The sequence below is a fragment of the Tinamus guttatus genome, unplaced genomic scaffold (assembly GCF_059628265.1).
Source record: "Tinamus guttatus ecotype Peru unplaced genomic scaffold, ASM5962826v1 Tinamus_guttatus_pri_ptg000058l, whole genome shotgun sequence".
Taxonomy (NCBI): Eukaryota; Metazoa; Chordata; class Aves; order Tinamiformes; family Tinamidae; genus Tinamus; species Tinamus guttatus.
The window spans coordinates 3,193,944-3,221,729 of NW_028288592.1; the positions used below are offsets into that span (position 1 = coordinate 3,193,944).

Consider the following 27,786-nt stretch of genomic DNA (forward strand, 5'->3'; position numbering starts at 1 on the left):
ATCAAGATGAGCCTGTTCAGCAGCTGACGACTCCTAGACACACACCACTTTCTTAGATCCATTAAGAAAGCGGGATGACTGTACTGCTTCGGCTGTTTGAAACTGCTTCGTAACAAGGCAGTAAAGCCAGCTACCAGCAGGTTAAAAGTGAGGAGTCACCACCTTTGAGAAAGGGGAACTGCCAATCAAACCCTATTGAAGCTATTCACTAATACCCCAACTTAAATAGGAAACCTATTGGCTGGCTCAGCTGTACAAACACTTGAATTCCTTACTTTTTTTGTACTTCAGCACGAAACACTTGACCACAAAGACAACCTACAGTGGTGCAGACTGCAGAGCGAGCAGCTTACCTTTGAATCGGAGATAGCAATCATTGCAGTAGAGCTCGTTGTTTCGGATTCTGACTTCAGCTCCGGAGCGGGATCCCCCGAGGTCGCACCCGCAGGCGACGCACTGCACGATACACCAAAGGTTAGCAAATCCTTACGAAATGCTAAAGAGAAAACAGTACTCAAAAGCAGCTTGGAGTAAAATGCAGAAAGCTTGAGCCATAGACCCACAACCACTAAAAGCAAACGTGTGACAATTAGTAGATCAAAACGTAACCAGCCTTGAGAAATTTTAGGGCGATGACTGGACAACAAATAGCAGAGACACGTACACACAAACTAAACAAATACAAAGCAGAAGCTGTTCAGAGATTAGTTTGTTATATCTAATGTGAACCTCAGTTTCTCTGAAAACTGGGGCTGGCTCAGCATGAGAACACGTGTTGTTGAGGCGGCAGCGGTGGGTTTGGCACAGAGCACCTGGGCGCGCTGCGGCAGCTTCCATGCGGCTCGGGGCTCCCCAGCCCTTTGGCACTCAAAGCAGCAAACACTCGTGTAATCCCATTTTCCTGGGTTTTGCATCATTTTAACATGCTCTTCTCTGGAGAGAGCGTGGCAGTTACATTTTTTTCCCCTGGATAAACACATGAACAGCTGGATAACTTTCACACTAACTGTTGGGTGTCTCCAGAAGGAGATATAGCCTGCTTAAATGGGAAATTAATCTTTTGGGTGGCAGTTTGTTCAAAGCTTCATTAATCTTAAGAAATTTAGAGAAGACAAATTTGTAATTTTCTTGGCTTGGTCAAAAATCTACTGATTGATCCTCTTGCAGAAAATGTAAGGTCTGTGGAAAGGGAGTGAAGAACAACTTCTCCAGGTGACTGAAATGCTTCCTCCTCAGGTGGGCAGGAACAGTAAAAGGCTTCTAATCCCTTGTGAGTTTCTGGCTGATGCATTTGAGCTGGGCACAGAGGGAGAATGTTCTCATGCAGACACAGAAGAGGTCCTCCTAAACCTGCTGGAGGAAGCAGGCTCCAAGGAGGTCACCAATTCAGAGGCTAATTCCTCACCTGGTCCTTAAATAAGGAAACTAGCTTCTACATGTTTTTAGAAGAACATAGAGCTAAAAGAATTATGCATGCCCCAAAGTGGCATTGGCTGCTACCATCAGCTCTGCAGTGTGGGGCAAAACAGAGCTCCATATCTTCAGCTAGAAGCGATCAGTCACTCCAGGCTATTCAGAATATTCAGATCTCTCAAACTTGAGATCTTCTGAAAGAACGTGGTTTCTCTAGGAGAGGTGGCTCAACACCTTCTGATTTTTTGCCGTCTGCCCAAAGGAGGAACCACCGCGTCACGCCAGTCACCTCGCTCACTCTGCCACTTGAAGCACAGCCCCGGAGGGGAGTGCTGAACGCCTGCAGAGGGGCCTGCCCCATGGAAAGGTGCCTGCAGCGCGCTGGCCGAGCAGAAGGCAAAGCAGGAGGTTAGTAGAGCCCCTGTGAGCGTGCCCCCAACAGCCACGCGTGCTCCTGCCAGCCGCTCCTCCGCGGCAGGACGCCGGGCGCTCACCTTGAAGCAATGCAAATGGTAACAAAGACCCAGAGACTCAATGATCATGGCTGCTCCTTTGCCCAGAACGTTATTACAGTATGAGCAGATTTTCTTCCCACTGACTGACCTAAATACAGAACGAAAATCCTTAAAAGTCGGCTCGAGGAGGTTTAAAAGGCAAAGATAAGTTATCGAAGGCTTTTTGAGTTAAAAACAAAGAATACTGGTAAAAAACAGAATACTGGTAATGAGTGGACTGTTGGTTAGGCTGCTTAGGGAAAATGGGCTGGAAATGAGTATTCTGTAGAGATGAGAGCTAGAGAAAGCTAAAGTTAATTTAAATGAAAGTTACATAGGAACAAATAAAAATTGTGTCAGATTCCCAGGAGATGTTCTGTTGCATAGCATGCATTGCACAAATAAACCTAAAAAAAAGGATATTGTTAAGATTGGAGTGTACAGACGCACATTTTTTCTCTGCTCCTGCCTCACTTCTTATTCCTAGGAAATCATTAAAGGCTGTATTACAGCAAGCTCCCTGCCAAGTGCCACCATCTGCACCTTATTAGATAGCAGAAGGCCAATCCTGGACACGCAGTACTACGGTAGCTCCTTGAAAGTATGCCACACTGAGGTCACTTTCCACAGATCCACAGGGATGCTAGCAAACCAGAAAGTGGAAATGAGAACAAGATGAGCAAACATGTTTAAAAGAGTCATTTCCTTATAGTATAAAGAGTACAGGAGCCTAGCTTTAAGGAAATTAGTGAATTTATCAAGTGACTGAGAATGCAAGAGGAGTTTTTACAGCATTATTCTATAGAATACATGTAATTTTGTGTGGATGAGACTCTACAGTCTTATGTCAAGGTACTTTTAAAATGTATCAAGTGTGTAAGACAGCAGTTATCTACCCTGCAACAACTGAATTCCTTTTTTATTTCAAAACATGTTGCAATTCTTGTTCTCCTTCCAGTATTAAAGACCACATCCTATTCTAATTCTCCATGGTCATTGGTTATGAGCATTCCTGAGTGCTCCTTGAAAGATACTGACCACAAGTCAGAAAGCAGGTGGAGAGGCAATGAAGATGAAGGCAGGAAACTGTGGGTTTGAGGAATCTTTTGTTAAAAGAAGCCTAAGAAAATAAATGCCTGACATGCCATCTGGAAAAAGCTTTTACTAATCATTTTGGTGATCATCAAACCGCTTAGAGACTGGTGATTTATTATTGGGCTAGTCTAAAGCAGTAAATGACAAAGCCGGGGGAAGTTGGCTGCAAGGAACAGAGAGGTAATCCCAGCTCATAGTTCCAACATCCCTTTCAGAAAACTCAAGGCATTTTTCAGAGTCACAAAATGGTTGAGGTTGGAAGGGACCTCCAGGGATCACCTAGTCCAACCCCCCTGCTCCAGCAGGGACACCTAGAGCACATGGTACAGGGTGGCATCCAGGCGGGTTTGGAAGATCTCCAGAGATGGAGACTCCACAACCTCTCTGGGCAGCCTGTTCCAGGGCTCTGTCACCCTCACAGGAAAGAAGTTGACTTAACTTCTTAGTTAAGGTTACTGGTGAGAACACTGCTGCCAACCTCAGTGTCTTACAGAGCTTGCTGTTCCCCAGGGGTTCATACACTTGTGGCAGAAGGACACTACAGACCTGCTGTGCATCTGCGAGCCGGGCTGGGAAGCAGAGCTGGGTGCCTGGGCCCGGGGGGCAGGCTGGGACATGGAGGGTGCTCTGGCAGAGCTGGCTGGCAGAGGGGCTTTGCTGGAGGCAGGAGTGCGCATGTAGGCCCGGTTTGACGTGGACACCGGGCGACTCAAGTCTTGACTAGATGACAGAGAGGAGGAGGACACAGACTGATTCATCCACGAGTGAGGCCTCCACGAGCTTGTTCTTGAAGAATCGAGGTTGTCCAAGGACTCGCCCCTGTAATATAGTTCCATACGCAAATGTGAGGGGCAGGACAGCTAATCCAAGAGCCATATTCCTATTTTAAACAGGAAAACATTATCCTAGCATTTTAAGGATCTTCCAGCAAGAGTATTCTTGTTGGATGACCCTGAGCAATACTTTCATTACATTGATGTAAAATGTTTCAGCTGCAAACTATCCTTTGTGCCCAGTGCTGGTGTCAGGGATAAAACAAGGGTGGAGTGAAAGAAAGGGGACCCTCCAAGACTAGAGAACAACAGCAGAGCAGTCCACACTGTGCTCTTACTGGGGTGAACTATATCCAAGTCTACTGTATATCAATATAGCTCAGAGTGGATTTGTTTGTTTTCTCCAAGGGATACCAGTTTGGAAACAACAATCCACCCGCCCTTGGATAACAACGTGATCTAGAAACAGGGTGCTGGTGCAACAGCCACACACTCCCATGACTGATAACTCGGCCTGTTTTCAAAGTGACAGACCCAACATTTACATGTTAAAGCAAGACAGGCTTTCCAAATTTGCTTTTCTATGTAAAAGAAGTATTATATAGCTACAATAATCAATTTCCATAACAAATAGTCATACTGAAATTCTTAAATGAATTTGTCAGTGACAAAGTACACTACTGATTTCTATTGCTGGTGGTACATCAACCAAGAGATAAGGAGTCGCAGAGTCAAATCTCCACAGTCTTTACTCACAGAAATTGAATCCCGCCTATCATAGAGGCTTCCTTCTGTACTGCCTCCAGGCTACCGCACAGCATTTTTACAGGCTGGATATGTTTCTGTAAGTGCAATATATGCACTGAAGCTTTGAACAACTGAACACAAACACTTAATGAGAGACACTGTTCATTTTTAATATGCTTCCTACCTCCTCATACTATTGCTGTACAGACTAATGGGCTCCTTGTGTACACTGGAACTGCGCTGCCTAATCCAGCTGCTGTCCGTATGTAGAGATGTTCTCTTCCTCATTTCCTGAAGGATTTGCTGTCTCTCCAGCTCTGCTGCAGACAGGACGTGCTCCTTCTGAGACCCCTTCTGTGACTCGCTGGTATTCCAAGACCTTTCCGAGTGTTTGCTGTGAGTACCTGCTTGAGCAATGTGCAGAAACTTTGGCTAGACATCTGAAGGCACATAACTAGATAGCAAGGACTCAGGACCATGGATACAGTTCTAGAAGCAATAATTCACCACAGTTCACAGGTTATTCTAGTTCCCTTTTCAGATTTGCATTTCAAATTACCAGCACACTTCAGAATATATATATATTTTTTTATTTGTATTGCTATTAGTGTAGCCCTTTACATGATGTTTAATCTATAAATAGGTATTTTCCTTCAGCTTTATTGAAAGGCTTTTAAGAGAGCATGGCACTTAGCTCCACAAGTTAGATTCTTCCTTTCCAATAGGACTGAAGCACATGTAGAATACACAACTGAATGGTGGGATATTTTCTTTGCCTTTCAGTTTTTTTATTTTCTTTTTCTCTACATGATTTCTGTTTGCAAAAACTCTTTCACAATCCAAAGTGCTAGAAACTTTGCTTATCCTTGAAAGGCTTATCTTGATACACATTCATTTATCTTTAAAACTTGCAGAATTCTCTCTATCATTTGGATGCTCTGTTAAATAGCCAAGGGAAGTGACATTTGTAGCATAGAAAACCTTTTGATTCCTGTCTGAAATTTTGAAAGAGGAAACAAACAAATTATCTTTCTTTAGGTTTAACTGTTAGATGGCAGCACCTTTGTTTTTTTCTAAACACTATAAGTATACTTTACAGTTGAACTACTGAATTGAGAAAATTACTCAGAAACAAGTCACTTAAATTCTGTCCTGGTTACAGTTTTTCTTTGTTTTATTGCTATAGATTACCATTACACAATATGATGATCATTTATTCTCTCATTAGTTTCAAGTTTTCATGTTTCAAGCACTACTGTCAATTTATAATATTTCCTCTAATACAGTATTTCCCTCAAACTCATAGCTCAAGTTTTATGTCTCCTTTATCCGTTTCTGTTTCAAGTCATCTTGCTGCAGCCATTTATTTACAGATTCTGCTCATATCCACTCATTCATTGTCACCTGCTACTAATGCAAAACCTTTTCCATCACATTTCAGACACAGAAATAGCTTTTATAAGTTTGCTGCTCTAATGTGTAATATATTTTGAAAATTATTTATATAACTGAAGAATGCAACTCAAGAGAGGCAGCAGGATCTTGGGGGAGAAAAACTGAAAAAAAATAAAGCTACTGCGACAGAACAGTACCAAGAACTGAATTCTGGCTGCGTTAGTATGCTAACAAGTTAAAAACAGCTGGCAGTTGTGCCAAACACCTTTCATCTTGGTATGCAGGGCTTTTTTATTGACAGAGCAAACATAGCATGAGCATGTACAAGAATCTGAGTGCTAGACCGACAGGGCAGTTTATCTTGTAAAGTTTCAGTCATCTGAAAGTTAAGCATTTAAGTTTCCTTTGTAATCACTGCTAAGACACTCAAGAGAATAACTAATTGTATTTATCTGTTGACTGTATCCATTTTCTCTTCCTGCTAAAACATAGTAAACTGGGCCATGCTTTGAATTTGAAGCATGATGCAACTATCAAAAAGGTCTTTGACAATTAACCTAGTTAGAATGACTACAGCTGGTGCTGGACCAGTTTCCAACAAAGATTCTTTTAAAGAGCAGGGAAAATTAAACAGAACTTACCATTCTTGTTTGTTGTGACTTCATCCAGTTCTGAAGTTGACTTGGACTTATTCCTAAAGACACAGAAAACATTTATTTTTGTATCTCAACTAATAAAACCAGTCACAAACAACAATCTTCCCACTCTGAATTACAGACAGCCAATCCTTCCTGTCACCAGCCCTCTCATCAACCCAAGAGATGAACAGACCAGAAGACAACTGGATATTAAGGCAAGGGGGGGAAGGAAAGGCATCATATTGGCCAAGACAGTCACGTATTAAAGACTTGCAAAAGTTCACATTTTCAGCTACAGGAGGACAAGCATTGTATTTGTTGAACAGAAACAGGCAAAACCACAGCCCCTTCCTTATGGAAGCTTTGCAAAGACTACAGCCAGAATGGTAACTTTGAAAGCACGTATCTAAAACAACCTAACTTAGTAAGAAAATGAAATCATACTTCAATTGTACTTTTTGAAATTAGTATTAGCCAAGAAAGGCCATTCAAATATACAGGAAAACATATGGTAAAAAGGCAATTTACTGACAGTATGAAAGGCAGCTTTAGCAACAGCTTTCTGATATCTTATTAGTCTTATTTGCTGGTTTCTCAGTTTAAAATAGTTGAGAACAAAACAGATCTCCTTTCCTGGGCCATGACCTCAACAGTGAGGCTATGGATGGCTGTACAACACCATTTTTGCACTGGGACACTTGCTGCATAAGACAGAATAAAGGGAGTTTTGTATTTTATTGACAGGTAAATGATACATATCCAAGTTGCACTGAATTTCTTGGTCCCCCAGTTCTGGTTATCTGAGGTACAGTGCTGACCTACTCATCTGAGGGGAGGCAGTTGCACACTTGTCTGTAGTGAACAGGACTTGCAGAAAGCAGGGCATCCTACCCCAGGATGGCTTTAGCACCTGAACTTCCTCCTCACAAATATATCTAGTTACCTCTTAAATGCAGAATGGGGGCAACTTTCTGAAGTTTTAGATCCTTCAGAACTAAACAGATCTTGAAGTTGTGCCCTATTAAACACTGAACTTCCTCATAATACAGAGGTGCATGCTGATTCAAACTACAAGAACTGATGAAATATACAGCAGAGATCATCCTTTGGAACTATAATAGGATGCTGCACATGAAAATCAAACAAAACCTATCAAACCACTCAGCACAGACTAAAACAAAACAGTCAAAGAGCTCTAACTTAACGTGTGACACAGCCACTGCCTTCCTGCTCCATGTGCTACTGTTCCCTCTCCCTTCCCTCCCTGCTGCCACCTCAGGTTTCACAATGGCCATCAGGACAACTGCACCTTCGTTTGTACAGTACGTTACGACACAGCCATAATTTTAACTGAAATTGTTTTCCAGGCAGGTAAGTGTAGCACCACCCACGTATTGACTTCCTTATAGTTCTGCTTCTCCCACTAGAATGCTGCTAACTGTTGCTTACAACACAGCCTAAAACCTGCCAAAAGTTAGGTTACTTGTTTTCCTTAAGATGAAAACATGACATGAAAACTGCAAAACACAGCAGTGATACATAATATCAACTTAATCAGCACAGTTTAAGTTATTGGACATTTCAAGGCCTTCTGACACAAACACAGAGATGTTATAGATGATGCTGAAATTCAATATCCTACATACCTGTCAGCAAATGACTGATCAGGTCGCTCCTCGATGGTTTTAGAAACCTCATAACGCTCATAATGCCTACAAACAAGATGGATTAATTTCAGATACTGAAAGAGATATACAGAAATACAAATATTTTCTATTAAAAATACTCAGAGCAGACCCTTCAGCATATAAAAACGATGAATTTCCTAAGCAGGATTTGTCTTATTAGTCAGAAACAAACAAACAAAAAATCCAAAATAAATTTGTTGGCAAATCTGCCTGGAACTATTTGCTTGTAAGTGGCAAAGAATCTAAATCTCAGCATGGTTTAGATAACCAAATAGGTTAACATCTACCGCTGAAGATAATGTTTCAACTTACCTAGCAATTTAATTTATTATTACCTGTCAATGAGAGGATGGCCAGGTCGATCCTCTATTGTTTTAGATACTTCATAGCGCTCATAATGTCTATAAGCAAAACAGAGCCACAATTAAATATATATTAAACAAACAAAAAATAATTGAAGTTGCACAAACAGTAGGCATACAGAGAGAAAAACAAGAAAGCTCAAGTGCATTGGTTAGGAACAAGAAAATCCCTGAGGAAACACTGCAAAAATCCCAGGTATCAGTAAATGACAGTGCTTATCTTATCTGTCTCAAAGCCAGGATGTAACCTTTGCCCAAGCACTGCAGCTCCCTACAAGCTGAGCGTATATTCTAGCAAACTTTCTGGATATAGCTTATGATTCAGAGGGAGAAATACTAATGGAATGGGACAGACAAAGCTCTTTCCCACTCGCCTGCCCCCAGCCTCAGTGCTCTGCCACTAGCTGACAGCGAGCACAGCTCTCTGGGGAAAGCATCACACTTTCATATCTCCTCATGGTTATGGAACATGTCAGATGGGGTCTATGGCTAGCACAAACAAACATTTAACAGCAGATACCTAAGAGTGCAGTTTACCCGGACCTGTTCACTTCATATTAAGCAAAGCCATTCACGTTTAGCAACACGCATCCTTTTGTGGAAATCTCGGAAGCAATGAAACCCACCAGGACTGAAGCATATATCAAGGATTCAGATATGCAATTATATTATGACAGCTTAATAAGTTACTGCACAAAGTCTTATTATCCTACCACTGTGGCAAGCTAGGACTGTAGAGACACTCTGGCTCAGCTGCCAAGGAGAACCTGTTTAGCCATCTTAGCAACTGTGCCTCTGCTCTGCTCAGGGGGGACCTCAGCAGCTGCAGTCCTTTAACACGAGCCAAAGTAACTCCAGGTCTCACAGTCTATCCAGCAATCTCACAATCTATGCAATTTTGTAATCATATTTTCTTCTCCTAAGATTGAACTTGATAAGAAGCATTATCTTCAGTCATCTCTTTTTGCTTATACAAGGCAGGGAGAGGAGGGAAGCCCTCAAGAGAATCAACAAAAATTACTGTCTTGCATGTGAGTAGCTAAGAGCACAATGAAGCAAGAAAAAGTTATTGTTCTAGTCTTTCAGATAGACTTTTATGGGCAAGAACATGTGTTTGTAAATTAGCTGATTACTAAAAAAAAAAAAAAAAAAAAAAAAAAGGGCAATTAATCAGCTGCTGAAGGAGAAAACTGTTTCACATCTAGAATAAATATACCCACAGTGGATACTTCTATCAGGCTGCAATATTTAAGACAGTGTCTGTTATCTCAGATATCATGATGCCCCTTCTTGGATAATTAATACAGTAGTTAAGTGTGTAGTTGCACTGTCAAACTAAAAGGAGAGAAATCTCTTGAAATCAGACGTGCAATTGCTGGAGAACAGTTAACTATCTATTTCTTCCTAAAGTCCTATAATGTTGAACAACTGGCTTTCAATCTACAATCTCATACAGAAACTCTAAATTTTCACAGTAAGCGCTTCAGGTCATCTTTGATTTGGCTGCAATTACTGCATTTATACTCAGTTTCCTGTTGAAAAATCAGCAGAAGTGGATTAAAAGAACACTTGATACTTGAGGAAAGGGTTTGCCTTACACCCAATACTTATACTTTTTAAGAGATGAGTAGTCTCAGCAGGATAATTTAAGCAATAAAATGTCAGTACAGCACTTATAGCATTTGTAGTGAGGCTGTAGCAGTTCAAGCTATCACCAAACAGCTTCTAGTGGCAAACTAGAAAGAAGCACATGCAATTATTCCTAATCAATTGCAGGGCAAAATAAATCAGGTTTGCCTAAGGTAAAACAGTTTGCAATGAAGTGGGCTAAGGAGTATTAGGGGGGAGGAATTCCCAGTGCATCTGGGACTTCTGCACTTGCTTAGGAATGTCTTTGAATTTCTGTGCAGATAGAAAGAGAGCACATCCCCTTTGACAACCTTTGGTAGTGAGGAGTCTCCGCTGACGCTTCCCTCTGCCTCTCCTCGTGCCACCTCTGCTCCTCCGCACGCTGCTGCTCCTGCTCTTTACGCTGCCTCTCCAGCTCCCGTTCCCGGAGCTCCCTTTCCTGCTGCAGACGGAGAGCTGCTTCCTCCTGGGCCCGCTGTTCCTCCTGGAGCCTCCTCCGCTGCTCCTCCTTGTCCTCCTCCTGGAGCAGGGAGCCCGCGGCCGGGTCGTCAGGAGCGTTCGGGCCGGGGCTCCCCCTCCAGCTGGACGCTGAGGGGGCCCGTGCAGTGACAGACACCGTGTCTGCAGTCAGGACAGTCTGCTCCTGCAGCAGGAAGGGGGAAAAGATGGTGCTGAGGGAGAAAAGCTGCAGTTTGTTGCTTATCCTGTAACAGGAGACTAGAATAAAAATCAAACCAAAATTCTCAGTGCAATGCACACTGCATAGTTCGGTTTCATCTTTTGAATGTCTACAGGCACATTCAAGAGCTTTATTTCATACATTCATTTCAAGCAGACTTATTTAGCTCTGTGGGCTGATGTGTCCACTAGCATGTGAAACGTTCTTCTAAAACATCTAATAACCACTTTTCAAGCCAGCTCTTCTCCACTTACATCTCCACTGTAAACAAACTCTTCTGTGACGCCCACAATAATAAAAATCAATGCATACCAAAGTTTTTTCTTACCCTTCTTACTCAGAAACCTGAGATCTACTTAAGGGAACTACTCCAAGCATGTACCAGACTAATGAATCCCATATGATTTTCATGTGGAGAAGGACCCCATTCTCCTGCATCCCTCAAGCACCTAAATGTCATGCCTCAGCCCTACCAGTATATGGCACTTCTCTCAAACAAGAGAGTGGCCCAGATGTCTTTTAATTGACATGAAACAATACTGTATGTCAATTAAAGACCGTTTCGGTGTTTGATTTTAATGATTAGAAAGATGACATGTCTTGCATTCTTCTGCTGCAAAGTCCTCTAACAGATCGAAGAGGTTTCTTACTGAAGTCCTAAGGTTCATATTTGAGTCATCTTGTTCATGACTCTCTATAAACCTAACTGCTGCAGCGAGAACGCTTGAAGCAGCACTCGATCTCTTACAGCAACAGAGATCTCAGACATCTCCCTCATAAAGGAGAAAAACAAACAAAAAAACACCTACTTTCATCTTCCTGTAGGCAACAATCACAAAAGTAGACAGCTACAGAAACTAGATGCATTCAATATTTTGAAACACTGCCATGCCAAAGTTCATTTAGTATGTAAATTTATCACAGAGATGAATAGAATAACAGTTACAAGGAAGGCATTTATGAATAGGTGCAATGCTGAAGCAGGAGAGCAGAAATTCAGTAGGTAACACAAGGAGTTAAGTATCACTGAGTTCAAATCATTCTAATTCTGGTTACAATAACATCCTATATGTAATAACGTTTTGTGAACTTACTTCTGGTATCAGTTACTTAACCAATCTATCAGGCAAAACAGGTTGCAGAAGATTCCATTTCCTCTTTCCTTATCTTTGCATCCTATGACTCTGCATCCAGCCAAATCGCAGACAATATTTTTATTTTAGAAGTATTGATTTTCCAGAGTGAGAAGACAGATGACATAGCAAACTATTTCCCTACTATTAGTGATAAGAGTAGAGAAAAATAAAAAAGCCATGGAACTGTACTGTTATAGGTTAAGCCATATTCATAGCCTACCTCATCTAGGTATTTGGAGCTCTCTTTTTCTGCCTCCTGCTTAGCTCGTAGCCATTCTTCTCTCAGTTTTTCTTGTTCCCGTTGGTATTTCTCCTGTTAGGTTAGATTAAAGGTTGACACACACATAAGAACTATGAAAGACATTATTTGCATCAAAATATAAAGAGTATCATATTTAATATGCTTAAATTGGTGTGGTAAAAACATGCTGGAGCTCCACAAGGACACTGGGTCTGGCATGAGCAAGCAAAATGCTGGCCCTAATGGAGTCAAAAGAAATTTGGTCATGGGTTTCACAGAATCCAGGTTTACATGCTGGGTCTCCTAACAACCATCTTGACATCTGTTACACTCCCTGCCTTACAGTTTAGTTTCCATTTGAACAAACCCCAGCTATGTAAGGTATTTCTTGAAAGACAGAGTAATTGTGTTTAACTTGGAATTGGACACAGTAGTAAGATAAACACAAAGTGCCCTCTGAGTTAAATATGAAGCAATCATTTGGTTTGAGCAAGAACACTTGATCTTTTGGAAGCTTATCTAAACAAAAGCCAATTTCTGGACCTCTGAATTTGTCCTATGACTGGATTTGGTGTGAAATCTATGCACTGTCTTAAGGCGTTACTCAAGGCACGCATAAATGGTTTAGTGGGCTTAGTCACCACTGAGTTCTTGGCTAAAGCAAAATGTTTAGCAATGTCAAAAGTATTCCTTCTAAGATGCTAGCAGTAAACAGAAAAAAAAATATTCTTTGTTATTTGAAGAAATTATCGAGCTCATGAGGAAGAAAAGGAACATTATTGCTCTGATCATGTTTATTTCTTTAAGACAAGAAGAAAAGTAAAGAAAGAAATGATGGGAAAAGGCTGAGACTACTCTCAGAAGAAAAAGGTAGACAAATGGTATTCTTTAAAGACATCTCTCCAAGCTTCAAATAGAGGACCCAAAACATAACCACACACATCTTTAGGTAAGTTCAGCTCTAGCCTTGCAGAGTTTACAAGCTAAGAGGAATGAGAAAAAATAATAATCTATCCTATAAGCAATGGGGTTGCTAACACATTTGCATCCTAAAAGGTTTTTGACATCTGAAGGCATCATCATTTAGAGTTTGTTGGCCAACAAACTTTAGATAACTAACTTGAGCTTTATTTGCAGACCCAAGTCTTAGAGCAATGACCACTGCTCATCAAAACATGACCCATTCAACCATGGAACATTTTTATTTATTTATTTTTATTTTTTAACTACTGTCTTAAAGCAACACACATCACCCATTCCCTCCAGTTCCCTCCAGTTTCAGCAGACTGGGGAAGAAGGTAAGCCTGTCAGCAGCTTAAGCTTGCTCAACTCCTTGGAATTAGGGTGACCAATAAACAGGATGGTAACAGGCATCTATCCAAGGCACCTCGAACAGAAGGTAAACCCCACCCTAGAGAATTTTCTTAAAAAAAATTAAAAAAAAATTCAAAAGCCTAGACCACTGCCACTTAGGTTTCTGCTTACCCTTTAAATTATATTGCGAGTAAGATCCTACCAGCCTTGCAATGGTGGAGCATTTCTGCCTACAGTGAACATGCAGCCTGGATTTTGATTTCATGAAACTCCCTGGTGTCTTTCCCCCTTTTTGCTGGGTAGTTGCTCCTGTGCATTTCTGTTCTGCCCAGCACTATCTGAAACTCTTCTTGGGACAACAACAGTTCCAAGAATTGAGGAGGGTTTTCTTCCCTTGCAGTTACTAGCCTCAAAGGATGTCACCCATGATTATGGGGATCAACTTTACCTGCAGTAAACGCTCCTGCTCCTTTTGCCATTTTTCCTGTCGTTTTCGTTCTTCTTCTTGATCCCAAACCCGACGAGTAGGCGCACTAATAGATGGGACCGGGAGCTAAAATTGCACAGAAATCAGGTACTTTTATCTTTCCCCACATAATTACCACTCTATATTTTAAAATGCACCCTCCTACAAAATGGAAAGTATAAAAGTCATTACAAAGAGCACCGCTTAAGAGTGACAAGCACCTAAATCTCCACTTTTTTCAAAGAGGCAAAATGCACCCATTCTCTTACACACCAAAAAAAGTTTAGTCAGTCATTTGAGTTAGTTGATCAGAATTGTAAAAAGCAATACAAAGCTGAGGGTTTCCTACAACCACCAAAGTTATACAGCTAGTAAGCAGCTTGTAAAAAGTACTTACATCAGGCATTGCATTCTCTGGACCTCCTGCAGGCCATAGGAAAGGAATGCAAAGAAAAAAACAGAAACTGTTAGAACTCTGTTTGTTACTCCAAGACTTATTTCAATGTGGAGAGTCTTAACTTCAGACTAATGTTTGCTTCTTGTGCAAGGCATGCTTGCATCTGACCCTCCTTGCTTTACTGGAGGGCAGAACTCAGCAGGTGCCTCCAGCCGCCGCGTGCGGCTGCCACGAAGCCTGACCTGCTCTCGGGGCCCGCGGCGAGCGCCAGCTCCGGCGGCAGCAGCAGAGGCTGCTGGCTGGGGCCTTCCCGCGGCCTCGCTGTGCTCAGCACATGAACCAACAGCAACAGACTTCCACGGGCGACTTCTCCACAAAACACCACATCTTCCCTGACCACTGTCCTCCTTTCCTGCTCCCAAAGGCATTAGAGCCTGTCAGTGCTCCCCCTGAACTGTGCTATTTGGGGCCATCGTGCTTGCTTTTAGCCTACGACACGTGTTATGCTAACAAAATAAAATTTGGTAAGATAGGGGCAAGTACAAATTTAAGTGTAATCTTTTCCTAAACATCATCTTACGTCTTTATTTTTGTTTGTTGCTAGTGAACTTGTTACTCAGCCCCAACTCACGCAACAGCAAGAGTTGAAACATTTCCTCACAGTACGAGCAGAGGAACCTGAGGGAGGTGAGATTTTGGACCAAAAAGGCACCCGGAAAATCACAGGTCAGTGGCCTGATCTACTTATGCAGAGTTTTCTCTTCATTATCAGGCTGGAAGAGCCACAGTGGCAACTGGAATCGATCCCCTGTGCAACTGCCCCAGGGGATGCTGAGGAGCAGCAGAGGAAACAGACATCTCACTGCCTCCTCTCCTCAGCCCAGGCATTTATGCCGGCCTACACATATTCCAGAAGAGCCATCTGTCATTCTCCTGTAGCATCAAGGTGTCAGAGGTTGAAAAAGCACCAAGATGCACTGAATGAACAGTCTAAAAAGGTGTCCTCCTTTTCCCCTCAAGCAAAAGTCAAATGCTTTAAATATTACTATATAACTAAGAAATAAAACAAATTCATAACAAGTCTTTAAATATCCGATCAAGCAAAAAAACCCAGCAACCTCACTCCCCCAAACAACATTACAGATACAAATATAGGGGAAATATTTGAAAGCAAACAGAACCATAAACACAGATTGAAGCTTGGGCATTTCACATATCGCTTCTTGAGAAATAAAAGGAAAAAAAAAGGAATAAAGGAAGCCATCACCATGGAGGACAAGCCCTGGCTCCACTAAAATCACTGGCAAAATTCACACAGGGCTTCCAGTGGGCCAGAATTTCACTCTTACAGGCCACAGCCAAAGAGCAAAGCACACGTGACCTGAAGACAGCATTAGACATAGAGCAGTAGTGGAAGCATGTGAGCATGGCAGTCGTGACATGCAGAACACCAAACAGCAACCTACAAAACCAAAGTTGAGTGCCTTATTTGGTCTTTAAAAATAACATATTTCAATCAAAATTTATATTGGTTTCCTTGAAATCTAGTGACATTACCACATAACAGAGCAGCCACTTGCTGCACTTGGTCAAACTGGATTGAAGTACAGAGTTGCAACTCCAAATAAATTCCAATTTGCTGTTAAATATTTTATCAATATCTCTGAATTCTGCACTAAGCCTCTGCTGGAATGGTCAGCATTTTTCTATTTTTCTGGTTTGTAGGTAGTAGCAAAGTTGAACAGAGTGCTGCATTTCTTGCTCCTACCCAGTGGGCAAAAAAAAAAAAAAAAAAAAAAAAGAAATGAAAAAGCTCAAAAAACATGTAAGAGATTTAAAAAGCTTCAGATATAAGAGAACACACAAAGTCCCATTACCACAAAGGTAGACCCATGAATTGTAAGAATAACCTGATGACCCTGGGGAAAGAAGGGAAATGAATTACGTTGCTTTATCAAAATTGCATCAAGCAATGCTGAAGTGGCACGATCCCCAGCACCAGAGCCTTGTTAGGAAGAGTGAGCAGCAGCAGGAATTTCATGGGAAGTACATGAGATATTAACTCTTGGTTTTACCTTGCTCAAAAAATTGTGACCGTCTTTTTAAGTTTTTCAAAGAAATAGGTTCAGATGCTATTTGAAAAAATACAAAGAATACGAACAAGTCAACGAGGTGCTGTCTTCTCCTAAGTTATCACCACCACTGGATAACAAGCAACATTTGTTAGACCTCTGATCTACAGCACTGGCACTTCAAAACACCTGGAGCACAGAGGAACCCTGATCTTTCATAACAAGAAATAGTTTTTAGTAGGTTACACTATATACTGGTTAGTATTTCACACTGGCACTAACACTGTCCAACTAGGACAACAGGACAAGGGTCCCACAAGGACTCAAGGCTCCTCCTGCCCAAATTAAGCCCCTTGGAGATACCAAATGAGGAGGCTGCTCACAACAGGCTCCATCCAAAGTCAGCAGCAAGGCATTTCCAGAGGGCAACAGACCCCTTAGCGGAAGCTCCTTCATAAACCACCAAGCGTATGCAAGATAAAATAAGAAGTTCCCTCTTAGGGTTACTGTTGCATGAGGAAGTCAACATACCTGCTTTCTCTCTCTGACATCAAGTAAGGCTAGATTTGTTCATAGCATCATGAATAATTTGTCATACCACAAACCATCAGTATTTTCTCCAGGAATAAAAGTTAACAAAACAAACAAAAATAATCCCCACACTGGAATTTGAAAAAAGTTGAATACTAATTTTCCCAGATAAACAGATTGACACGCTGACTCGGTCTCTACGGAGCACTGTGGCAGCTGTAATGAACTCCGTGCCCTCCACAGCTTTCATCCCTATTCCACAGTAAATTTACAGGCACTAGTGCTAAGGCAGGGGATTCATTACTGCTTTTGTCAGCTCCCTGCCTGCCTCGTGCACCACGGAATGAACCCACCCCCGGCCTGGCTGCAATTCCATCCCTGTGATCCCTGTCTGCCTTGCGGGTCACTACCCTCTCACTGAGCCCGCTCTATAAAGAGCTCATGGTTGTTACAGGTTTAGTACCTATGCTTGTTCCAAACCCGTGCAATTAGCAGATGAAACCAAAGGCACTTTACCTCTTTGTTCGTTAGGGCCAAGGTCTCCTTGCATCCCATTTATCAGTTTTGCGTCTGCATCCTGAAAAACAGAAAAGAACAGAAGCTGATGTAATTCTCCCACCTTCTTGGCACGTAGCAAGTTATTTGCAAGTAACTTGAAAGCATGCACACCTTCCATTCCTCCAGACTACAACCTGAATCTCAGCTAATAATGGTTGTTTAAAAAGATACCTTACTTCCACTTAGCCAAAACACAGCCTGCAGATATGTTAATACTTAGCCTATATTCATGAACAGACAGTAGTCATCTTTTATTTACCTTAATAGTTTCATCTATTTGCATACTGCAGAACTATTAATTCCTTATAAATAAGCACAAAAACAACAAACTAGAGGATTTAAGCAATTGCATCATCGTCTCCCTGTTCCCCTCTTCTAGAGCCTTAAATCTTGGCTTTTTTCTTCCCCCACAAATACCATGACCCTTTAAACAAACTCACAGGACTTTGAAGGCTGCTGGAGAAGTCTCTTTTTGGGGATACAGTTGAAGTGTTTGAAACTTGTTCTCCAGAAGTTGCATCAATCCATTTATTTTCAGATGTACCTATAATGTTGGTAGCCATACTGGTGAGATTGAGGATTTTATGCTTTACATGTGGCAGGGAAGGCTGGTCTGTGCCCCAATCTTTTTGGTATGTGGAGATCAAGAAATTAACATAGACAGTAATTCAAAGAACAGAACAAGAGTTAGAGAAAACATTCAAATAATACAAACACAGAAAACAAAACAAAAAGACACATAACAAAAGACAGAGACGTACAAATCAGGTAGAATTTGCAAAGACAGAAAAAGGGGCTTTTATGAGCAGACCGCCTTCCCCAAAAATACATGGGTTAGTCAAAGCTGGATAGAAGTTGACCAAGAGACATTGCTGACAGACTGCTGCTGCTCACCATTACCAAGAGTTAGTAGTTATTGAAAATTATTCCATTAGTAAAAGAAACAAGAAAATGCTCCCAACTTCAGTTCACACAAGGTACATTTTGAAATAGAGAATATTGAGGGAAAAAGGTGTCTTTCATGTCCACACTACCCAGGAAAGGCCAAAAAAGGCTGTCCGAACTGAACTGGCAAAATGAGGGGACAACAAGTCATGAGCTCAATCCTACCACCACCACCACTCTTCAGACTAACTTCAGTCTTCACCTGTGCCCTCTCTTCCTCACCCTACTGTTATTTCTACTTCCTGATACCCTATTCTACCTATCTCCCACTAAAATAACTGCATGTCATTATATTCTGAAGGAACTCATTGGTCACACTTGGAACGCTGGCAAACGTGACTACGAAGGGGTCCCTGATGCACCCCAGGCCGTGGCTGGGGTCGCGATGAGGCCTTCAGCCAGGATGGGAGTCCTCACTCACCCGAGTGCGCAGTACCGTACTGAGAGGTTACGGCATCACGGTACTTGGGTCAGTGGTCAAAATCAAAGGGCAGGAGGAGCTACTCCAACTACAAGCTTGTTGGCCGCCAACACCCTTTCCTAGAAGAAAGGTCACGAGATCCTCATTCCCTCAAGAAAGGAGGGGAGGAATAGAGTTGTTCAAGAATTACTGTCCTCTAGGGAAGGACCCTATTTCCTTTGGGTGGTGTAGCAGGAGAAGTATTTCCTGTTCCCTTGTGCACCGGTAGCACAATTTAGCCGTGCCTTCTTTCAGCACAGGCCAGAGCATAGGAGAGGTCAGTAGTTTAAAGCTCAACAAGACTCACTTGTGTGAAGACACATGTAATGCAGAAGCAGTTAAAGAAAAAAAACAGCTGAGTTGTGTTAAAATGCAACAAGCACTAGCAAACTACTTAGCTCAGATACATGCTACTCCTGTAAGGGAAATAAGGACTCTGGGCTGTCACACACCACAGAGACACAGCTTATTTGCCTTACAGAGCACAGGTATCTGCCCTGCAGAGGAACTCACCATTCTTTCCATATCGTCTGACATCCATGACCAGGTTTCCAGTTTCTAGTGCTCTGGCGATGGCTTCTTCCCACTGACTATAGTCCATGTGGGAAACCTTTGCGCCATTGATAGCAATGATCTCATCATCTACATGCAGCTGGCCTAGTGCTGCAGGGCTACCTGCAGGGAAAAGTTATGTCTCTGTTCACAATTATTTTTCTCTCAGTTGGGAAGGGGAGGAAAAAAAAAGTGCAAAAAATTTAAAAAGTTTACTGCGCTGTGTTTAAAGCCAGTAAACTCTGTTACTACCAAGATAATGTTCAATATTAGCCTCATGAAAAAGTGGCAGAAGCTTCAGAGGCTTTTGGATTTGCAAATATTCACACGCTGTCTGAGCTCGTTTAATAAATGGGCCCTGGCGTGCCTACTCCTGCCTTCACTAACTCACCTTTATAGTCTGGAACAGTGAGAAAAGGGCAGCCTCACAGTGTCTGTGGCCAACGCTACCTGAAACCCAGCCAATGTTTGGGTAATCCTCTTGTTTGTCTGAAAAATAGACTCTACTTTGTTAGCTCCAGTATAAACTGTCTTTCTTATTTACTTTCAGGGCTCTGCTGACACAAATACCCTGCTCCATTGCTTTCTTAAAATAGATCGTTAGCTCTGAATCAACTGAAGATGGAACTCGCTCAAGATATTGTTGTGTGCCATATCATTAGACTTCCCTCTATTTATTTGTTGGTAGCTAGAACTCAGTGGAGAACAAATTTTATTGCAGCTTGGACTTTGAATTCCACATACATTTCACAAGACATCCTGTACTTCACTTTTTTTTTTCCCCCCTCATTTATTGCTACGCACTGGCAGGTTATCCCCCTGGTGTAAAGACGGTCAGCATGTAGAGATAGTTACTAAACTTTTTTTTTTTTTTTTAATTCAGAATACTGAGACCACCAGACTTCAGTAAGATTTCATGCATGAATTGTATCTGAAGGATATTTCCATTAGCATTACTCTTCCTTAGCAGAATAATAAAAACAACACATGAAATAAGTTAAAAGTCAGACCAACTTGTATAACAATGCAAGCTTTTTCCAAAGAGGAATGAATCCATACACCTTATTTAAAATATACCAAGGACACTGCTGTATTACATTATCAGAAACAAGCGTGGACAAACATGAGAGAGGAATTTAGACCCCTCATGATTCGTCTGACCTTGTTCTGACTCACTAGAAAAATGTTATTAGAAGCCTGGATCATCTGCTGAGGATTCAGACAGATTTTAATATTCCTGGCACCCCAGGAAGTTAAGAAATGAAGAAAGGCTAGGCTTCCTAATGCTCCTACAAACCATTTCATAGTTCACAAAGCAAAACCACAGTGACATGTTAAGCACCATGTTCTACATTTTTTTTTTTTTTTTTTGAAAGTACAGACTGAAAGCTCCAGTAGCGCTGAACAGCAAACTTTCAAAATATACCAATTTCAAACAATCTTATTGGAGAAAAAAATAGAGATTTTATTTTGAGGAAATAAAGGCCTGTGCAATGGTGGAATGGGAAGGACTTGTACCTCTTTAGAGCAGAGATGATGCAATAAAAATGAATAGAATTGAAGGCCAAAGGGGAAGTACTATTTTCAAAAATACATAGAGCACATTTGGAACTGATTTAGTTTGATCTCCAATTAACTAAACTTTATGCTTATGGTAAGGCACTAAAGGGACTACTTCTGGCTCAAGGAAAGAGGGCAGACGAAGTTGTGACATGGAATGGACCCTAGGAAACAAAAACGTCGGTGCTCATTTCACTCAAACAGCTTGGTTCCAGTGGCTGAGGTTGTGCTGTGGGGTGAGAACGGTGCCTCAGCAGTCACACGAGGCACACGGTGGGGCAGGGAGAAGGGCTCCCAACTCAGGTTGTAGGGAAGGAAGGGGATTTCAGATTGCACGCCTCCTCCATAGCATCACACCACAAAACCTATCCCAACCACGCACTCGAATGAACAGCTGCCGTCTCCACATGTAGACCTTGCACACACAGAGACCTTACACCACCATTTTTGGCCCCAAACTTGGCGTGCCTTCCTATATTGCCTCCGTAACGAATGACGGGGCCTTTCCAGAATGCAGTTCTGAGCATCTATACCAGAGGGATGCTTCACCCTTCAAAGCACCTTGGGTTTCACTAAGGAAAAGAGGCTCCTACAGAGTCTAGTAGGCTGTTCAGATGCCTAAAACTGGTGTCAGGCCTCATCCTCTCTCCAGCTCCACCATGACTTAGTGACAGTTTCTTCTTGTGTATGTAAAGGATTTAGTTCCCATTAAACAAACAGAACAGTTACTTTTTAAATATATGTTTTCCTGAAAGTAGCAAAGCTTTCTCTTTAAAAAACCCTAAAACTAAAAAACAAACACCCCACTCATCTCTCTCTGGCTTTCCACAGATATCCATTTATTCGTACCCTATCCCTACCTGTTGGTACTACCATGCATTAGTATTAACTCAGATTTTTACATCAAAATCAAAACATGAAGGAAATGGACCAAATTTATTTGGCAGAGAACGTCTTGTATGCCTGCAAGTGTTAGATGGCAAATGTGTACTCCTCTATGTCAATGCTATCTCCATCAGGAGCTCCAAACAGGATGTGCAAAATAAAGAAAAAAGTTGTCATAAGAGTGGGGAAACCGATAGAACCTTGTCAAGATTTTTCTATTTTTTCTGAGCAATTTTTAGCATAAAGGCAGAAAATGCTGAACACTATATTCTTTTAGATAGTAAGTGATAAGTAAGATAGAAAGGAAGACTCAAAATGTCTTGCTGAAAGACATTTCTGGACTCACGAAGGAGGAAGAATAGTGATTTCAAATAGTCCATATGGATTTACCAATCATAAATCATGCTGACACCACCTGGTTGTCTTCTGCAATGAAGTGACCAAATCTGTGGATGAGGCAGGTGGGGGATTTACCTCCCTGGCTTTAGAAAGGCTTTTGACCTGGCCTCCAACAGGTCCTCCTGGTATCCACATTAGGATGTTATGGGTGCACAACCAGATGGGTGAAAAACTGGCTGGACTATCAGGCTCAAAGAGTAGCAGTTAATGGTTCATGTTCTACCTGGAGGTTGGTTAGAGCCTCCAGGCTCTACAGAGATGCATCCTGGGATGTGTCTGTCTTGACACTGTGATCCATGACCAGGGGGACGAGATGAAACACACCCTCAACAAGTCTGCAAGTCCCATCAGACTGGAGGGCAGGGCTGCCCTTCAGAGCAGGAACTTCATGACATTGAACAAGGACAAATGCAACGTCCTGCCCCAGGAAAAACTAACTCCTGAGGCAGGAGAGACTGGGGCAGCCCAAGGGAAGCCAGACAGGGACACCTTGGTTGGTGCTGGGCTGATTGTGAGGCAGCAACATGTCCTGGCAGCAAGGAGGGCCATGCTGGGGTGCCACCAGAGCATGGTCAAGGGGACAACACCCAGCCTGGGACACCTAGTTCAGGAAGGGCATTGCAGAGCTAGGCACATTCTGCTGAGGGTCAGCAGGATGGTCAAAGCTGGGGCATCTGCCCTGAGAAGAGAGGCCAAGAGACTCTTGCTCAGCCTGGAGAAGGGACAGCTTCAGGAGCCAACAGCACTCCTGGCACCCAAGGGGAAGTTGCTGAGAATGGAAAGCTTGCTTTTTATTAAGGTTCATGACAGGAAAACAAAACACCATGATCAAACTAAGACAAGGGATGTTCTGACTGGATATAAGGAAAAAAAAAATTAACTGGGAAGAAAACTAAGCATTGGAGCAGGTTGCCCAGAAAGACTGTGCAGTCTCCATCCTTGGAGGTTTCCAAACCCAGCTGGGTAAAACCCTAAACAATTAGGTCCCAGTTCAGCTGCAACAATTCCTTGAGCAGGGGAGTTTGGTCTATGCCATCTCCCAAGGTCTCTTCCCACCTCAACTACCCTAAGACTTACTCTTAGCAAAAAAAAGACCCCTAACACTCAGAAGTGCCCAGCTGAAAGTCTGTCTTACTCTTCCAGAAAACTGTCCACCCCTAAATAAAGCTACAGCGACTGCATAAGGACATATTAGCCAGTTATGGCAAAAATATGTCAAATGCATGCTCTGCAGTCCACCCCAAGCACTCAGTTTAATGCTTCTCCTTTGGAAGCATTAAAGCTCAGTCAAGGCGACAGTGACAGGGCCACCCTGCAGGGCCAGGCCAGGAGCTCCTTTGGACCCTGGTGAGCGACGGGCAGGAACACTGGCTGCTCTCAGGTTTCTCAGTTACAGTTGGTAGCACAAGGAAACTGTCCTTTGCCTCCAAGTATCAAAGCCAGCCAGAGGCCTCCCACCAGGGAGAAGAGATGCAAAGCTATTCTTCAGAGAAAGCAATTAGCCATTGCAACCTAATTATACAAAGTATCCAGCTATAAAGAAGAGAGATCTAAAAAACAGCTTCAAAATGAAAAGCAAGGCTGCTCAATACATAATGCTAAATGTACTGTTTTCCTTTCTGAAAAGCATAATGACTACCTAATTAGGACCACCTAATGACAAACTGAAAGTGGTTTCTCTTTTCCTTGGGACAGTCTTATGTTAGTTATAAGGAAGGGCACAAATAAGTATCATTTAGGTATTGCTGGGGCAAGATGCCTGTTCAGAATGCAAAAATATATACTATATACTTGTTTTAAAAAAACAAAAACAACAAAAAATTGGCTTGTCTGAGAAAAACTATAAAAGCTAGAAATAAGCATAAGTTTAATTTCAAGACGATCATATTTGTCCTTGGTTTTAACACATCTGCAAAAATTTCACTGAAATTTTATAATATTGCCTCCAAAATCCAACATGAAAAAGAAAGAAAGAATTGAAGTGAAAATACTAAATCCAAAGTTTCCTCTGCCTGTCTTTACAGACGATAGAAAATGAAAGCGAAGGCCAAAGGGACAACCTGCATGTTAAAACCAACCAGCCCACCCACCCCGTAGGTACCTCATACTATTGCTCTGTAAAAGTTTCAGGAAACCTTTGGGTAACCCCATTTATACTTTTGGTTACAAAACTGTCCTTGCTTCAGGAAATGCTGTTTAATGCTTCTAAACTGAACACATTTCAGGAGATGGAAATTCACAGAACAGCATTAACAAACAAGATTTTTTCTACTTTCTACCCAAGAGAAATAGAAATATATGCAAATGTTCCTTAAGTAAGGAGATAGGTTTGTATAGTTAAACAAACATTTACCTTCTTCAACTGTCTGTACAAAGGCCCCTGAAGAACTCCAGTTTGTTGTAAACCCTAAGTTGTGACTGTGGCCAGGTCTCTGGTTGATACTGATTCTCATTTCACTGTACTGCTCCTGAAAAATAAAACATGACACTACAGTATCTGGTATCGCAGGAATCTAAATGAGGGAAAGTTTATCCTCTAAATAAGTGAGGCTGCTCACAATGTGCACTTTAATTATCTACTATTCGCATCTTCTACAGAGAAAACAGGACTGAACTCCTAACTAGCTAGGTTGCTTTTAATTCAAAAAGGTACATTCTTGGTTTATGTTTAGATCACATTATTTTTCCTGTTTTTTCCTGTATATAAATACACACACACACATATACACATATGCACACACACACTCAGCTGTACTTTTTTTCTAATTTCACCATAAAACAATGCCACAACATACATGGAATTTGAAGAAACTAAAGTCCTAAATAAGTTGTCATGAATATCCTAATGAATTTAGGAAGTCTACTGCCTACTGACAAAGCATCAGTTAAATAGAAAGGTCAAAATGCTTGATAACAGTAATTCACCTTATTCATTCTTATACATGCTACAGAAATTCAGGCTCAGTGCTGCAACTATGTTTACTTGCATAAGCGGTCATCTTCCTAACCGTGTGAAACACTACTAGCTTGCTGTGAATTCTGCAGTGGGAGCCTTAGACTCTAAAGCTCATCACCAAGTTAGCTGGAATCCAGCTATTTCCCATGCTAACTTTCCATTCCAAGGGACTTCAAAGATGCTTTCAAAACCAGAATGAGACTTAACATTTTTATTTAAAATTAGATGAATATTTGATTTGGAATGCATTTGGAAACTCTTTCAAGGTCAAAATATATTATATGTATATAGCATGTTATGTACATTAACATTTTAATATAAAGTCTTTAGATGGCAATTAAAACACCCAAATGATATTCACTTAATCACAATGAAACAAATTTTATAAACAGGAAAAAAAAATGATGACTTTTTGCAAGCACTGTTAGAACAGACAAGAGGCAGAAAAGCATGTATGGAAAAGACTGAACATGCTCATGTGCACATTCAGTACATGTCTAAATTTCAGCGGCCTGGTGAACCGATCCTCCCAAAGGGTGGGATTCATCTTCCCCAGCTTCAAATGTTTAATAGTTTAGATATTTAAGCTGGTTCCCAATATCTTCGGTTTTGGTCCCAGGAAAGAAAGGGGCATCTCCAGAAGATGTTTCACAAATAACCAGCAAGGTTATAACCACCACCTCAGGGCAGTGGCAGCTGGCAAAGGCTTTGGCAACACCTGGGCAGGGGATACCTGTGAAGGCAACTCCGCAGGGCAACATCCAGAGGCTCTCCCTGTGTTAGGGCAACGTTCCTGGCAAACTGCACAGCCCCAGCACAAGGAAAAAACTATCAAGTCATTACTTCAAACCACAGCTATTAGCTTGCAAAAAACTCTATACTGCAAACTCTATACTGTGATTTTTTATTCTATATAATGAAACTCATTAGGTGCAAGACAAATGTTAGAAGTTACCATACTAATAGCATGCAATGCATGAGTATATCCCAAAGCTTTGGAACTTAATAATGATTTCCAGGAACATACTCATTTTCATTTCCAGCATCCCAAACCAGCTCTTCAAAACTACCTTTTGGGAGAGGAGTAAAGCTACTTGGGGCACTGAACTTCATTTGGGCAGGTCCTCTCAGACACTCAGTACCCACCACACCTGGCATTACTGCCCTGAAATTAGTGACCTACATGCCTCAAGCACAGCAATGGTTTACAAACATGCCAGATGGAACTTATATTCCTTAAGTTACAGGAATTACAGGTTGCCTGATGCATACCACAAGCATGCATGCATATATATTTATAAACATACTCCCCACTTGGAAGCAATAATTTATAATCTCAAAACCACTTAGAGATAAGATACATTTAGCTTTCATTTTACTCATACAGAAGTGATACAAAAGAATCCACATGTGATCTCATTTTTCCACTGCTTACAATCCCTACTTGTTTATCTAAATGCTAACACAGGAAAAAAACAAACTTTTTCCTTATACAGTAACCACAGTTTCCACAAACTACTGTAACTGCATTCTGGTAGCTAGTCAGGTACCTCAGATATCATGAATATTAATCTGAAATCCATTCTTTTTTCCATAGTTGATCAGGGGCAAGAACAGTTCAAAGTGACTAACAAAACACAAAAACAACTCGTGTATGAGGCTATTTCATAAATCAACATCCAGGGTTTTATGAACCTCAGCCAAGCAACTGCCATGATTTGCACAGCAGCACCAGGAATGCAAGGAATTCAACTCTAACCTAGCAAGGGGCATGAACATCATTAGTGACTGCAGGAAGGTACCAGCAAAGTTACTGCTGTTCATTTATTAAGCTTTTGAAACATGAGATCAGCTGGAGGAAACAGCATGGGAAGATTCCAGAGCTCTGAGGAAACACTAAAGGCCCAATTGGCAGATAAGCAGATACACACAGAAATGGTGATTTGTTAGTGAAAATACTGAATCTAAATAATTGTAGGCAAATAATTTAAGAAAAGTATCTTGACAATTATTATTAACTAAAGTATCTCAAAGTATCTCATAGCAGAGATAAAAGGAAAATTTAACTGTTTAAGGTTGGCTTTCAAAAAGCGGATCTTTATTTTCTGCCACCAGTTTGAAAGTGCAAACGGATGGGACGAGTAGCTTGGATTATTCACCTAATTGACAAAACTGGTTTTGCCAACAGTGTGCTAATTTGGAGAGTAACATGAAGCTGACAAGTACCAAACTGAACATTTAGAATGAATTAAACACACAACAACAAAAACCACACAAGCACAGTACAGAGAATACAGAAAAAGAAACAGTATCCTATTTCTTGTAAATTATCTGTTATAAAGTAACAGTTCTCTGAGCTGTTTAACACTAGTGTGATATGTACTTTTTTTTAAGCCTACGT

At 41.5% G+C, this 27,786-nt stretch overlaps 1 protein-coding gene across 1 annotated transcript in view; it reads right to left on the reverse strand.

Moving 5' to 3' along the window:
• Positions 1–275: 275 nt before the first annotated feature.
• The window catches only part of LMO7 (LIM domain 7), a 40,956-nt gene continuing 13,445 nt past the window's right edge, over positions 276–27,786 (reverse strand). Inside the window, exons 13-29 of the mRNA XM_088540302.1 lie at positions 24,783–24,897; positions 19,547–19,708; positions 18,069–18,253; positions 17,587–17,647; positions 16,543–16,599; positions 16,345–16,386; positions 14,468–14,493; positions 14,053–14,157; positions 12,270–12,362; positions 10,546–10,877; positions 8,579–8,644; positions 8,202–8,267; positions 6,559–6,611; positions 4,707–4,926; positions 3,549–3,821; positions 1,908–2,016; positions 276–456 (exon numbers count right to left, since the gene is read on the reverse strand). Coding sequence (XP_088396428.1) covers positions 319–456; positions 1,908–2,016; positions 3,549–3,821; positions 4,707–4,926; positions 6,559–6,611; positions 8,202–8,267; positions 8,579–8,644; positions 10,546–10,877; positions 12,270–12,362; positions 14,053–14,157; positions 14,468–14,493; positions 16,345–16,386; positions 16,543–16,599; positions 17,587–17,647; positions 18,069–18,253; positions 19,547–19,708; positions 24,783–24,897 — 2,103 coding nt within the window. The 3' untranslated portion in view covers positions 276–318. The remainder of the gene's footprint in view (positions 457–1,907; positions 2,017–3,548; positions 3,822–4,706; positions 4,927–6,558; positions 6,612–8,201; positions 8,268–8,578; positions 8,645–10,545; positions 10,878–12,269; positions 12,363–14,052; positions 14,158–14,467; positions 14,494–16,344; positions 16,387–16,542; positions 16,600–17,586; positions 17,648–18,068; positions 18,254–19,546; positions 19,709–24,782; positions 24,898–27,786) is intronic.